Below are 916 nucleotides of genomic sequence, written 5' to 3' on the forward strand. Positions count from 1 at the left end.
CCTTGATCTTGGTTTTAGCTGGTTGCACGGACACAGCTACTGACACCTCCACAGAGAGATGTGGCCAAGGGAACTGGCTACTTGGTGCCCTGGTAATAAATGTGTTTCCTGGCACTGGTGCCAGAGATCTTGGGGGCAGAAGGTCAAGAAACAACAGGAGAATTTCATTTACTAAAACACTGTAACAACTCTTCTAATGTTACGTTTAAATTTATGATCATCGGAGGTAGAACCGAGGTGGGGAATTCCTTAAAAGCCAGTAGAGGGATGGAAACACCAAGCAGAAGCTACTGCAGTCATGACACAAGTGAGAAGAAAGTCAGTCATGTTTGGGATGATGCCACCAACATCTCACACATGAGGGATTTCTTGGTGACAGACAGCAGATGTGTAAAATATATTGTGAGATCACTTACGTCATGCAGAGGATATGCAGCACTGTAAACGCCATTGGCAAGCAGGCTGGTGATCCCTTGAAAAATAAAGACATAATAGTTATTTATAATTTCAAGGTTAGACAGCCTCACTTCATCATCCTTCCAGGAGATTTCCCTCAAAATAACAGCCATTTGATCAGATAATGATTTTGCTGCCATCTTATTCCTTTCCATGTAGTTTCATTTTTAATCATATAGGTTATTATACATGACTCATTTTATGAAATGGAAAACTGCAGAGAGCAAGAGGAAGTCATATATATTTGAGAATCAAGAATTAGAAGCCAATGACTTGGAATTAGTCATTAAAATAAATTACATTTTCTGAAAAGTCAGTTTGATTTAAGGGCAAGCCTGAAGATTTGAAAGTGTAGCAGAAGGCTGGATCACAAGAAGAATATGGCTGGAATTGATGGCACAGGGAAACCCACATCCACACGCATCACCCACGCAAAGTGTTGAATGCAGGTGTCAGATTG

The 916-nt window shown here is 40.6% G+C and overlaps 1 protein-coding gene across 1 annotated transcript in view; it reads right to left on the reverse strand.

Moving 5' to 3' along the window:
• Window positions 1-916, reverse strand: part of ANO1 (anoctamin 1) — a 40,705-nt gene that overhangs the window by 26,933 nt on the left and 12,856 nt on the right. The window contains exon 7 of the mRNA XM_031061174.1: window positions 417-472. Coding sequence (XP_030917034.1) covers window positions 417-472 — 56 coding nt within the window. The remainder of the gene's footprint in view (window positions 1-416; window positions 473-916) is intronic.

The sequence above is a fragment of the Geospiza fortis genome, unplaced genomic scaffold, assembly GCF_000277835.1.
Source record: "Geospiza fortis unplaced genomic scaffold, GeoFor_1.0 scaffold590, whole genome shotgun sequence".
Classification (NCBI taxonomy): Eukaryota; Metazoa; Chordata; class Aves; order Passeriformes; family Thraupidae; genus Geospiza; species Geospiza fortis.